This window comes from Gopherus flavomarginatus, chromosome 2 (assembly GCF_025201925.1).
Source record: "Gopherus flavomarginatus isolate rGopFla2 chromosome 2, rGopFla2.mat.asm, whole genome shotgun sequence".
NCBI classification, from domain to species: Eukaryota; Metazoa; Chordata; order Testudines; family Testudinidae; genus Gopherus; species Gopherus flavomarginatus.
In genome coordinates this window covers 210,128,762-210,141,880 of record NC_066618.1, presented here as the reverse complement: position 1 = coordinate 210,141,880, position 13,119 = coordinate 210,128,762, and the positions used below count along the sequence as shown (strand labels likewise).

Below are 13,119 nucleotides of genomic sequence, written 5' to 3'. Positions count from 1 at the left end.
AAAAATGGCAAAATGGCAAAATCGAGCCTAAGTTTTGCAAACCCCCGTACACAGAACTCTTGTTGACGTCAATAAGTATCCCACACCTGAAGCACTTGCAGAATCAGACTCAAAACCTTATATTTTCTAAGAATTCATACAGCATGGACTGTGCTCTTTTATTTTAGTGCTGGTGCTGGTAGAACCGGATGCTTCATTGTCATTGACATCATGCTAGATATGGCAGAAAGAGAAGGTGTCGTAGATATATACAACTGTGTCAGGGAGCTTCGATCTCGAAGAGTTAACATGGTGCAAACTGAGGTATTGGCATCTTTCTTTGACTGTTACTGTATCATTTTCAGTGAAAGTACTGCTCTTTATAACATACGCTACCTGCCACAACACATGGAAAATACCTCATATGGTGCAGTGAGGAACAGCGAAGCCATTCCATATTTAAACAAACAAGCATATGGGTGGTACCTGATTGGATTCTGATTTTTGGGGTGATAAATGCTTTTAAAAAGATAGTTTGGGGGATATTGTTTAATCAGAGCTACGATCCACCACTTTGGGTCCCATTTATGAGCAGAAGTGCAAAAAGAAAAATGCAAGATGAGGCCACTGTAAAAACCATTTGGGTTTTTTTTGGTGTACAGGTTGGTTGGCTTATTTATCATAATTGATTGGGCCCAACCCTTACACAGCTTTTTCTGTATATAATAGTATATTTCATGAACTGCTTTTGCTCCCTACGGGCTCTGCTCAGTGTACATTGATGTTAATGGGAGCTTTATAGATTATTTACTGTTTACTTGAGCACTAATACTTGAGGTGTGCTCCCTCTAAGTCAGTAATTGTGTTGATTGCTTTACCAGGAGCAGTACGTATTTATCCACGATGCAATACTGGAAGCCTGTCTTTGTGGAGATACTTCTATTCCAGCTTCTCAAGTTAGGTCTGTGTACTATGAAATGAATAAACTGGATCCTCAGACTAACTCAAGTCAGATCAAAGAAGAATTTAGGGTAAGTCATGCCCATTGAAGTCAATGGAGACCTTCCTTTGATTTCAGTGGGGTTTGGATCAGGCCTAAGAGAGAAGAACTACAAAACAGGGCAATAATATGTCACACATTTCTGTTGAAATATGTAAAATAATAAAGTTATAGATATAGGGCAGTTGTAAAGTTCTCTCTTTCCTCATAAACAGAGGTTGGAATCTTATGTGGTTTCCCTCCATGATCCTTTCTCCAGAATACAGGTAACCCTGCAACCATCTTTCAGGATCTTCCTTCATATGTGCTCATGTTCAGCAATCCAAGGTTTTTGCTTCTGATCCCAGCTGTTTGTTCATTCATTTGTTTTTCTTATGTTTTTTTTTACATTTGTAAATTCTCTTTGAAACTGTAGCCCAAGTTGATTTGCAGTTCTATTATTTAACTATTTTAGGATTCATTCACTAATGAGCTAACCTTGCTCGTGTATTGTTTATTCTTTTTCATAGACTCTAAACATGGTGACTCCAACACTGCGTGTAGAAGATTGCAGTATAGCACTTTTGCCCCGTAATCATGAAAAGAACCGCTGTATGGATGTTCTGCCTCCAGATAGATGCCTGCCTTTCCTCATAACAATAGATGGAGAGAGCAGTAACTACATTAACGCCGCACTGATGGATGTAAGTCCAATTATATCATCAATAATAAAGCAGGAATAAACTCCAAACTGGAAAATCCTGGGAAGCACAGTCAGCACCAGAGCACTCAAATCCTTCCACTTCCCTTTCAAAAAATGACATAAAATCTTTAAACCTCTGAGTACATTTAGGATCCCTCATATGTTATGTCACAGCCAAGGTTCCAAAACCACACAGAGAAAGCCAGCCAGGGAGTACTGACAAATTAAAAATGTCTGCATTTCTCTCTAGCTCTTGAATTTTTAACCATCTGGCCTAAGAGAAAAAGAGTTACCTATTAAGTCACCAAGGCAGCTAAATGGGATAATAGGGTTTGCAGCAGTATTTTAGTTCCCTTTCCTTTAATTTACGCAGTAATTAACAGAAAAAATAATTGCCTATCAGCACAGATAGCACGCAAGACATTACTCCAGTTGTTCTATTTATATCTGTCTGAATGAACATTTCCTGTTCGGATGATGAAAAAATGAATATTTTTAAATGCAGTTATGGTAATTTTAATAGTGCTAATGGGATATCAGTAAAAAGACTCTTAACTGTGTTTTACACTCTCTAGAGATTTGTAGTATATCTCTGACATTTTAGAACTGGAGTAATTAAAATTGTGACACACACACATACAACAAGAAAATAGTGTTTAGGAAAGAATGAACACATTTCAAATATTCTTTCTGAAAAGTAAAGCTTCAGTAATAATAATAGTTTGTGCCCATATAGGACTTTCCATCAAAGATCTCAAAGCATTTTACTAACGTTAGGTAAGGCTCAAAGCTAGGTGTTGTTATCTTTGTTTATATGAATAGGGAAACATGCAACAAAAGCTTAAATGGCTTGTCTAGGTTCACACAGTGTCCTGGGTCACACAGGAAGCCAGTGGCAAATCTCAGATTATAATATCTCCTATCTTGCCGTTATACCACATCCCATCATAGAGAGGTCAATATTATTTTGTTTTGTAAATAAGTACTGATCAAAAAAGAGGATTCCTTAGTATTAGCTTTTGCAGCTACTTATCTTATTATGAACTGTTTACCTTTGATATCAAATTGTTGTGCTGGATCCTCAGATGTACCTGAGCCATGCTTGGTGCTCCAGGGCAGGAGAGTTAGGGGGCTTTCTACCACTTTTCCATCCTCCTAATCTTGGAGGCGGTGCATGCTTGGTTCAGCAACTCCATCTCCCGGCAAGCCTCTTAGAGCAGCATCGGGACTCTTATAAACTGTGCTGACTGGTCTGGCCACCTGGGGGCTGATCCATTTCCCCAGAATCGTTGGTGCACTATGTGCTCCCCAGAATAGTCCCTACATTAGAGGCCAGGAGCAGGTGGTTTGCTCTTTCTCGTACCCCAGTCTCTACAAGCCAGTGGGCCAGGTGCTCAGTTGCTGTCTTCTCCCGTTGTATCAGTTGAGATGGAAATGCAGAACTGAGTGTCATCAGTGTACTTAAAGGACCATAATCCATGGCTCCTCATTAACTCCCCTGATGGAACTGTATGTGCTTTGAATAAGAGGGGTGAAATTTTGAATCCTGCATCGTGCTACATCTGTCAACAACTCAAAACAAATCTGCTCCCCAACAGGTTATGGGTGCTACATTGGAAGCAAGAATCTCTTTTTTTTCCCCTTCTGTATGTCCATGGCATAAAATTTTTACAGATATGATCTGTTAAAGCCATTTTGCCTCCAGATGTAAATTTACAGTTTATTAGATTGCATGCAAACATCTCAGGGAAGATCTGAAAACACTGTGTGAGTAATCTTCAAAATAAGAATAATACTTATTTTCCAAGGGTTTGGGGCCATTACTGACATTTTGCTGGATGGATTTCTTCTCTTATCACTTTCATTTTATCATCTGTTGCTATTGTTTTGCAGAGCTATAAGCAACCCTCCGCTTTTATAGTTACCCAGCATCCTTTACCAAACACCGTCAAAGATTTCTGGAGGCTGGTCCTAGACTACCATTGCACATCAATCGTTATGCTGAATGATGTGGATCCAGCACAAGTAAGTCCTAGAAACTGCTCCAATCAATGTACTTCACAGAGTAATGCTTGTGTTTAGGTAATACATGTGTGCTTCGAAACAGCATTAGGACATAATTAGGTTTATAAAACATCATTCACAAACACTAGAAAATTGATTCATAGCTCGAGGATAAGCAAAGAGGAAGGAGGGAGGAATGAATGAGGCCGCCATAAGTTGGTTCACCGTATTGTAAATGCACACACACACCCCTAACTCCTTGGGAATTGGTAATAGGATGTAGAACCTTTCAGTTCTAGGAATTGGCTCAGAATTTAAAACAAGTTTGTAGTGGCCAAAAGTGAACAGAAATTCACAGCTTTCCCATGTTGCTTGCCTGAAATCAGTCTGTGGTCAGTCATTCCCATCACAAAAATCAGCATTACATTTGGCACAAATTTGATCTGTAAGTGTCAGCCTCAGTGAAGAGGACAAGAACTAAACAGGAATGGAGACTGGATTATCTTTTCTCCTTGCAGGGGTCTCTCTAGAACAGGGATGAGGCAAATGTATGGGGCATTTTTAGTTAACTTATAATATAGCTGCTCATTGTTTGCTAGAAAGATATATTTGTTCTTTTAAAAAGTGGAGAACTTGAGCTTTTCTGGGCTTCTGATATTGCAACTTTCTTAAGCACTGACTTTACCTTTTAACACCAGCATTAAACGGGAGCAATGTAGTGAACAGGACCCTACTCTATAAATGTTCTAAAATGCTTTGGTATTTGGTTAAAGTAAGGCCAAAATTTAATGTGTTATAATATGCTGCATGTGATATTTATTTCTGATGTGTTCAAGAATCTTTTTTCTTAAGAAGTTTAAGTCATACACAGAAAAATGCTCACTTTTATTTCATGTTAACATTGTTTTTGTTTTTAAAAAACATAAAAGTTTTCAACCTGGGCTTTCAAAAAAGTGCCTATAAATTCCAAACACTGTCTTAAATACTAAACTTCTGAATCCCTAACCACTCTTACCTGGTCTAGAAATTAAAGACAAAACTTTTATTCATGAGTCTGAGGTTATTTTCAGCATGAATGAGGAAACACTCTGGGGAGTCAGCCTTTTAGTAACTGCTGCACCGAGTTTTTTAATTTGTAGGCTGTGTCTTGAATGTATAATAGTGTTTGCCTAATTTAGGCATTTATTGGCCTTACTCACTATTAAAAGCTTTTGGGATATATAATGAATCAGGTAATAACACCTACCTTTGCAATTCATTAAACTTTTTTCTCCAGTGTAAGTGACAAGCTTTTCATTAGGAATAAATCTCAAAACTCAAAAAGCAAAAAGAAGGGAAAAGAGGGTGCAGTTTATTGAAAACCATGCGTTGTCTTTCAGCTTTATTACTAATTATCATGATAATCATTATTTACTGTGACAGACCCAGGCCAGTGGGGGTACAGGAGTCTGGTAGAGGGCAAATATACTGGTCACTGGGTGAGTAGTTTTCTGTTCCCTGAGTGACCAGAGCAGGGGCTGCACTAGACTAATCAGGAACCTGCTAGAAGCAATTAAGGCAGATAGGCTGATTAGAACACCTGCAGCCAATCAAAGCAGGCTAATCATGGCATCTGGGTTTAAAAAGGAGCTCACTCCAGTCAGGCAAGGGGGAGCCAGAGGAGAGGAAGTGCGTGTGTATGGGAGCAAGAGGCACAAGAAGCTGAGAGTGAGAGGGTGTGCTGCTGGAGGACTACGGAGTACAAGCATTATCAGACAACAGGAGGAAGGTCCTGTGGTGAGGAGAAAGAAGGTGTTTGGAGGAGGCCATGGGGAAGTAGCCCAGGGAGTTGTAGCTGTCATGCAGCTGTTACAGGAGGCACTATAGACAACTGCAATCCACAGGGCCCTGGGCTGGAACCCGGAGTAGAGGGTGGGCCCGGGTTCCCCCGAAACCTCCCAACTCCTGATCAGACACAGGAGGAGTTGACCCAGACTGTGGGGAAGATCACTGAGGTGAGCAAATCTACCAATAAGTGCAGGACCCACCAAGGTAGAGGAGGAACTTTGTCACATTACGTATTTATTTCCATATAAAGTATTTGCATATTAATGTAATACACTATATCAGATGCTCTGTTAGAACATTAAATAACATAGGTAAGAGGAATCAATCCTGGTGCACTCCTGATTCTGCTGAAAACCAGTCTGTAGAACAGCCATTGACCCTCACATAGCTAAACGTACCATGGTAGTTTGTCCACTAGGAAGGAACATTAAGTCCTCAGGCACCCAATACTGGTGTATCATTATTCACAGCGGTGATTGGTGCTCTGAGTCAAAACCAGCTACAAAGTCTATAAACATGACGTTAACTGTCTTTTGTTGCCCTAGTCATTTTTCAGTAACATTTCACAGAGCATATAGAGCAGAGATTGTAAATTGACCAGTACGGAAACCACACTAGTTATCTGTCATTTTTGGTTTAAGGCACAATTTCAGTCTGTTCAGCAATATGGTCATAAACACCTTCCCTGACACTGACAGGAGCATTATTCCCCTGTAATCTGAACAAACTAATCACTCTCCCTTTTGGAAAAAAAGAGAAGATACAGCTCCTCTTCCAATCCAAAACTGATTGAAGCCCAAGTAGGAGTTTCAAAATTTAGAATCTTGAGTATGCAGATGATATTTCTGTACTTGAAATGACTACTGACCAACTACAGCTAATGCTGGAAGAGCTACAAAAAATTGCAAAATCTATGGGACTTAAGATGAATGGATAAAAAACCAAAGCTATGCATGCTTGCTGTAAAATGGAAGTGACTGGCCTGCTGATGCTGCAAGTAGATGGCAATGACATTGAGTGGGTGAATAGTTTGACCTATCTGGGTAGCTGGTTGCAGCAGGAGGTTCTACAACCAAAGAATTCACATGTCAAATTGATCTTGCATCGGTGGCATTTCAGAATCTCCAAAGGCCTCTGTGTGGCAGGATGTCTCTGTGACATCTAAGATACGAGTGTTCAACATGTTTGTGATGACAACCCTGCTACGTGGAGCAGAATCATGGCCACTAAATAAACATAAGAAAGGAAAATAAATAGTTTTTAGTTGCAAACGTTACGGCACATTCTTAACATATGTTGAGATGATTTTGTCACAAATGAAGAGATATTTAGATGATCCCAGGAAGTTGCAGTCTTGCCCCAGTTGAGAGCAGCTGTGGTGGGGTCATGTCCAGCATGCCGAAGAAGGTATGCTTTTATAGAAGGTTTGTAGAGCTGAGGTCGAAACAAGTAGACATGAGGCCGACCACAAATGAAGTTGGAAGATGGAATTTGGAGAGATTTAAGAAGCCTAAATTTTCCCATACTGACTCTTGTCAAACGAAGATTTGCAAGGAACCATTCAAGAAAGTCCATTTTATGAATGGCCATGGCTGCTACATTCTAGCCATGTGGATCTGCAGCTGCTGTATATATACACTACAGTTTAGGAAGAATTTCTTACTTTCCTGAGAAATCAAACCCTAAAAGCATCTACCCTAAAAAAGTTGATACCATCACATACAGCCAGCCCCTCACATTCACAAAAACCCCTGTCATAACCTAGTCCCAGATTTGGACCTTAGCATCCAAAATATGGGGGTTAGCATGAAAAACCTCCAAGCTTAGTTACCAGCTTGGACCTGGTACTGCTGCCACCACCCAAAAAATTAGAGTGTTTTGGGGCACTCTGGTCCCCCCGAAACCCTTCCCTGGGGACCCCAAGACCCAAACCCTTGAGTCTCACAACAAAGGGAAATAAATTTTTTCCCTTCCCCCCTCCAGATGCTCCTGGAGAGATACACAGAAGCAACCTCCGTGAATCTAAGCAGAGGGAGTCCACCCTCTGTAATTCCAGTCCTGGAAACAAAAGCACTTTCCTCTTCACCCAGAGGGAATGCAAAATCAGGCTAGTAAATCTAACACACACAGACCTCCCCCTGACTTCTTCCTCCCATCAATTCCCTGGTGAGCTGCAGACCCAATTCCCTGAAGTTCCCCACTAAAGAAAAACTCCAACAGGTTTTAAAAGAAAGCTTTATAGAAAAAGAAAAAAATGCATACAAATGGTTTCTTTGTATTAAGGTGACAAATACAGGGTCAATTGCTTAAAAGAAATATGAATAAACAGCCTTATTCAAAAAGAATACAATTTAAAGCACTTTAGCAATTATAGACATGTAAATACAAAAAAACATATAAATCCCTATCTGATCTTTGGTACTCACAACTGGGAAACAGAAGATTAGAAAGCAGGAAATAGAAAAACTTCTCATCCGAGAGAGCATACAGGCAGAAGACAAAGAACTCAGACACACAATTCCCTCCACCCAGAGTTGAAAAAAATCATGTTTCCTGATTGGTCCTCTGCTCAGGTGGTTCAAATTACTTCTTTCCAGGTGAAAGAGACGTTAACCCTTAGCTATCTGTTTATAACAACCCCTCAACCGAAATGTCCTACATACTTGAAAATCATGGTTTTCTACAACTGCTGTGCCAAACATCTTAGCTTTTATATGATTTTTAAGTATTTTTCAAAAAGCCATTGGATTGGTATTACTACATAATGGAGGACCTACAGTGAGTTGTGCAGCATGTTGGAAATCTACATTAGCTATCTGTATTCATTGTATTTTGTTACTCAATATAAATAAGTGTATTTCATAATGAAAACATGATTAAGATTCAGAGCAGAGTCTAAAAGTAATTTGCTCATCAGTGTGAGCTGTGAATGCAGAGTGTTTTTAAAAAGAAAATACATTTTCCTAATTGGATTTTTTTGTTTTTAATTTGTTAAATTGAACTGATATGCAAATCAGACTTTGTCCTATTTTTACTCTGTTTTAAATGGCCACATTTTCCTAAAATGCAGTAATTTGTGAGTGGCTCTGTTGAGGGATGAGTGTTATAAGAAGTGCAAAACAACAGCTGTAGCATGTCTGATTTGTCAGCTCAGCTGTGGATCACCAGCAGTAGTACAGCAGAATGAAGACCACTGCTACTTTTTTGAATAAAATGAAGCTTTAAAATATGTGATCAATGCTCCTGCAAGCAAGCATAAGTTTGCTCATTCGCATACTTAATTTTGCTGCATGCCTGGCCATGAACTGCTATAGCTATCCCTGGTAGGTGAGGTAATATCTTTTATTGGACCAATTTTTGTTGGTGAAAGAAAATCTTTTGAGCTTATACAGAGCTTATACAGTAAGCTTGAAAACTTGTCTCTTTCCCCAACAGAAGTTGGTCCAATAAAATGTATCACCTCATCCCCCTAGTCTTTCTAATGTCCTGGGACCAACACAGCCACAACAGCACTGCAAACCTAAATATCCCAGAAAGTGAACACACTATATAGAGGGTAATTCTGAGAATCCCCATCAAAGTGTTGAATTAATCTTTGAAGTATTAGGGGTAGAAGACCAAGTGTCAGGTGATTCATTTCAGGATTAAGCCATAATTTTTTTATTGGACACTTAAATTGTTCAAGATACATATTAATATTCTTCTGTGATCTCTAGGTATCCACCACTAACGTATTTCTGGACATAAGTGAGTTCACGTTTTCTACTGCAAAGTGGCATTCACAAATGTAAGACTGACTGGTCACTGAAAATTTCAAGCAATGCTGATTTTAGCCAGTTCACTGGTCTGGAGATAAACTGAGAACAGAATTTAGGCACTGGAGTTTTGATAATAGCGATACCTTTATAACAGCAATAACACATTCTGCTGTCGTTATGAACTGGTATCAACACACTTAGAACACTTTAAGATATCAGACCTTTGGTCCTGTGCTCGCAGCGCACTCTAAATGTGATGTCCTTCAACAGCATCCCCACATCCAATCATATCTGAATGTTGAATTGATGTTGAGTGTCAAAAATGTGTAACTCCAAACACCAAAGAGTTAAGAATACAGCAATGAGCCATATGAGGTTCAGTCTCTTAAGAATTTATTTGGTTAAATTTGTTCTGCAAAAGTAAAGTTGGAATACTGAAAAAACTGGCTCAGAGATTGGGAAACTACAATTTTATAATAATGTGTTTGAGAATTTTTGTAACACTTTAAAAAGACAAAAATATAAATGAAATGATCCATATTCAAAGACAAGAAAAATGTATTCTCCAGGGATGTTACAAGATATCAATGTTCTTATAAATAACTGTGCTTGTCTGTGATGTTGATCTCCTCTAGTTGTGTCCCCAGTACTGGCCAGAAAATGGGGTGCATCGACATGGTCCCATTCAGGTGGAATTTGTATCAGCTGATTTAGAAGAAGACATAATCAGCCGGATATTCCGAATTTATAATGCAGCAAGAGTAAGAACCTTATTCAGTTTCTCTCTTTTTTTAAACTTAATAATTTGGATTGATGGGGGGAAACGTTAACTAAGAAATCTTTCTTTCAAATATCCAGTTTTAATCAGGACTATATATTAATAAAATAAAATATGTATAACTTAGTAAAATTGAAGGTAATGGACAAACCTTACTGAGGTTATAAAAGTGAAGGTTAAACATGCAAAAGCACCTCACACTCTGAAGTCTGTTTGAGAACAAGCTTATATATACACCTCTACCTTGATATAACGCTGTCCTTGGGAGCCAAAAAATCTTACTGCATTATAGGTGAAATGGTGTTATATTGAACTTGCCTTGATCCACCAGAGTGTGCAGCCCTCCCCCACCCCGGAGCACTGCTTTACCGTGTTATATCCAAATTCATGTTATATCGGGTGGTGTTATATCGAGGTAGTGGTGTATATGGTTCATACATAGAATCAGAATAAGGCCATGGACATGTGATCAGAATAAAGACATTTTTCTACCATATGCCTTTTTTATGTCTATTACATTCACATGAGAAGAATACAGCATTAAGATTGTACTGTTAAGCAGGATTTGCAGAAATTAATGTTGTTACAGCAGTTAGCCCACATTGCGTATTTTGTTTTGCATATAATTCTGTTTATGTTTTAAAATACATTGTGTTAATTTATTGAGTAAATGTAGCAAAAAATAAAAACCAAAGGCTTTATGAGCAACTTTACTTTGATACAAGAATCATGACCTAAATTTTCAAAAATGAGTTGTGATTTGGGGTACCTTAACTTTGAAGTTCCCAACTTGAAACATCTTAAAGGGATGTAATTGCCAGAAAGCACTGAGCACCTAACTCTGAAAAATAGGTTCTTTTAACGTGTCTCAAGTTGGGCCCCCAAAACTCACTAGGTCATTTTTGAAAATGGAGGCCTTTGACATCTGTATTTTTTTACACTTATACATGAAGAGTGCAGCCTTATCATAGTCTGCACTGAATGTCCTGGCGCTTTAAATAAAGAAAAAAAACTAAATGCACCAATAACCACTTCTTTGAGAGATAGGCTTGTTTCTTGCAAGTACTGTACCAGGATCTCTATGAAGTGCACACTCCTTTAAGTGCACCTTTTAATATACGTGCATTTCAAAGAAGTGAGCACTTTATAAAGATACTGTGGTGTGATTATGTATTGCACACATACCTCCTGAAGACAGCAGACATCCACGTAAGCCAGGTTGAGAGAGACCATGAAGAAGATCAGGCATTCCATCCCATCCAGGCAGAGAGGGCCCAGTGAAATGGACTGGCACCTCCTCCCAAAACTGAGGAGACATTGAAAGAATGGGCAGCACTCCCTAGTCAGTCTGTGAGGTCATGGATTGCACTGAGGACCAGTCCTCCCCAGAACAAGCAAAGACAAGTCCTGTGACCTGCTCCCCCAACAAGAGAGGAAAGAGACAAAGAGGTACCTGGGGCCCTACTTCCCAGTCCAGGGAACCAGTGAACAAGCCTGCACTCCCCATTCTTTCATATTTCTAGGGCCTTGAAGTCCCCAGTGATTTTTGATGAGTAAAATCTGAAAACCCATGAAATGTTAATAGGATGTTTGATTTAATAATCACTGATCAATATTAATCCTATTTTGAGGGGAGGGGCAGTCAGAGGGAAGGGACCGGCCCGGGGTGCAATAGGTTCTAAATTTTGACAGAAAGCAGGCACATCCCATATAAGCCTTGAGTACAGGGGACTGGACTTGATGACCTATGGATGTCTCTTCCAATTCTATACTTCTATGATTCTATGACAATCAAAATTTACTCTGCCTCAGCTCTGCTGTAGTCCCTTCTTGCGTTAATCTGATACCCTCTCTATTACTACTGTGTAACAGCAATAACAACAACATTGTCATGTAAACACTTCTGGATTTTTATTCCATGCATTAATTAATATAGCAAAGCCACTCTTCAGAACTATTTCTCTAAAGAGTTTGAGCATAGCCCAGTTAATAAAGTGCACTTTGATTTTTTTTTTAAACAGAAGTTTATTTTTTTCACTCCTGCTTTCCTCAAAATGGCTTGAAAGATTTTGCTCAAACTTTCTTTTTAAAATGAGAGGAACATGGGAAGTTTCTTCCAAAAAGCTGAAAATTATGAGCATGTGAAAAACCAGAGGTTATAATTGAAATTGTATTGTGACTTTCACTTTGCTATCAAGTGACTACTACAATATTAAATCATCATTTACTTGACTCTTGCAGCTGTACCATTGTTCTGCTCTAGTCTCTTTGTATATCCTGCTGTTTAAAACATCTTGTGCTGTTGGAGATTAAAAGCCATGACTCTTAAGGGCAGTTGAAATTACTTTAGTAATTTGTAAGCAGTGATGTCCTTTACCAACTTTGATGAGAATGTTTAAATTGTATACCATTTGAGTATAGGGTAAATAATGCCTTTGCTTTTTTCTTGCTTATTGTTCGGCTCTTTGCAGCCCCAAGATGGGTATCGAATGGTGCAACAGTTTCAGTTCCTGGGATGGCCCATGTACAGAGATACTCCAGTGTCCAAACGTTCTTTCTTGAAACAAATACGTCAGGTGGAGAAATGGCAGGAAGAATACAATGGAGGAGAAGGACGTACAGTCGTACATTGTTTGTAAGTATTTGAAGGTAGGAAAGCAAGGGAGCAATATGAATATTTACTGTACTTCGAGTTTCAAAGGATTTGCATGAAGGTAAGAAGCATCCTTGTAATTTATCCCATAATTTGGAATTGAATTACACAGCACCTCATTGAAAAACAGTGGAAGCTCATGAAGGTTTATCATTTGTGGGAAGTTGGGGTTTCCATTCACGTTCTCTGGGAGAAATCTGAATGCCTCTTGCTTGAGGACCTTGTATACGTGCACGAGGGTCTCAAGTAAATGTGGAGGTACAAGTTCTTAATCTACCCACTATTCCTCTCTTAGGACTTAGAACCTGCCATGTGCTGGTTTCCCTCAGCTCCCACAGAGGGCTGAGTTCTCATTAATTGAAGCTGCAGTTCAGGAAAGTATGCCTGTTCAATTAAGCATTGGTTGAAGTTCTGCCCTGATTAGTGATGGAATTATGC

The 13,119-nt window shown here is 39.1% G+C and overlaps 1 protein-coding gene across 7 annotated transcripts in view; it reads left to right on the top strand.

The window, feature by feature from the left end:
* PTPRM (protein tyrosine phosphatase receptor type M) overlaps positions 1-13,119 on the top strand; it is a 729,462-nt gene that overhangs the window by 706,438 nt on the left and 9,905 nt on the right. For all 7 annotated transcript variants that reach the window (XM_050942101.1, XM_050942100.1, XM_050942099.1 and 4 more), the window contains 6 exons: positions 168-303; positions 861-1,010; positions 1,489-1,662; positions 3,555-3,686; positions 9,886-10,011; positions 12,500-12,663. In XM_050942101.1, coding sequence (XP_050798058.1) covers positions 168-303; positions 861-1,010; positions 1,489-1,662; positions 3,555-3,686; positions 9,886-10,011; positions 12,500-12,663 — 882 coding nt within the window. The remainder of the gene's footprint in view (positions 1-167; positions 304-860; positions 1,011-1,488; positions 1,663-3,554; positions 3,687-9,885; positions 10,012-12,499; positions 12,664-13,119) is intronic.